Source organism: Penaeus monodon, chromosome 15 (genome assembly GCF_015228065.2).
Source record: "Penaeus monodon isolate SGIC_2016 chromosome 15, NSTDA_Pmon_1, whole genome shotgun sequence".
Classification (NCBI taxonomy): domain Eukaryota; kingdom Metazoa; phylum Arthropoda; class Malacostraca; order Decapoda; family Penaeidae; genus Penaeus; species Penaeus monodon.
This window is the reverse complement of record NC_051400.1, coordinates 25,652,428-25,653,571: the sequence shown is the minus strand read 5'-3', so window position 1 is coordinate 25,653,571 and position 1,144 is coordinate 25,652,428. Positions and strand designations below refer to the sequence as shown.

The 1,144-nt window shown below is 37.3% G+C and overlaps 1 protein-coding gene across 1 annotated transcript in view; it reads left to right on the top strand.

Moving 5' to 3' along the window:
- LOC119581855 (histone-lysine N-methyltransferase EZH2-like) overlaps positions 1–1,144 on the top strand; it is a gene marked incomplete at its 5' end in the record, with an annotated part of 82,272 nt that overhangs the window by 62,599 nt on the left and 18,529 nt on the right. Inside the window, 1 exon segment of the mRNA XM_037929997.1 lies at positions 618–718. Within this exon segment, the coding sequence (XP_037785925.1) occupies positions 618–718 (101 nt within the window).

The following is a 1,144-nucleotide window of genomic DNA, read 5'->3' as shown; positions in this document are numbered from 1 at the left end:
CAAGATTCAGTGTACAAAACAGACCCATGTATTAGTAGTTAATCTGTGAAAAATGAAACTCTTGACCTTACTTTAACTTCTGATGTGTACTTATGCAAATGAGATTGTGGTTTTTAATAGAACAAATAAAGAGTTGTTGGAAATCAAATGGAGAAGATAAATGGTAGATAGAGAATTGACAGTTATTAGACTTTAAGAGTGAATAGTAACAGGCAAATGATGATTGCCTCAAAGTATCATTGACCTTGCTACTTTTTGATGTCTACAGCAGCATACCTTACTTCATTACAGAATAAAAAAAAGTTAATGGCCTTTTACTTTTCTGGTAAAAAGTGAATGTCTAAGAGCACACAGAAATTGATGTTTGATACTGACTTTGGCCTTGGTACAATTTAGGCACTGTTCATGTTTGTTAATGTCTTTGAAAGTATTTATTGAAGAAAAAGAATATTACATTTTGTTAAACTATTGAAATATTTGCTAGATATATGTGTTTTCTGTTGTGTTGATATTTGAGAGAGAAAAAAATGGCATTTGATATTGATACTTTGTTTTAATTTTATTTGTATAGTTGCTGCATTGGTCTTTACCTTCCTTATATTTTCTTCCCACCCCAGGCCTGGCAACGTCACACCCTCGACCCCATGGCGGAAAGAGAAAGAGCCCAGAGCTGCGACCACTCATGGAACCTTGTTCGCAGTTCTGCTATCTGCATCTAGTGAGTACTTTATGCAGATATTTATTATGCTGTATGTGCTTGCCTTAGTCATGAGTGATAGCATCTAATCATGTCATGGCAAATGTGAGCATAAATGCCAGGTGACAAGCATGCTATGCCTTTGCCATTTAGCCTGCTCTTATTTCCTAAAAGACTATGTTATAGCCAAAAGCATCTGACTGCACAATCCCCAGTAGGTGGCTTGGTATAGCATGGGGAGATTGTGTTGTGAATGAGTTAACCTGGGCAGGTGAGGCTCAGCAACAAATAACTGGGAGGACAAGCTTTAGGAAGTCAAAGTTTCACACCAAATGAAGTCACTCAAGCAGCACACTTCGATTAGTCACATAACACATCACCTGCCATAAATTTACTTCCAGAAACTGCTCTCTCACCCTCTCCCTCATTGATCAGAAGTAATCTGGA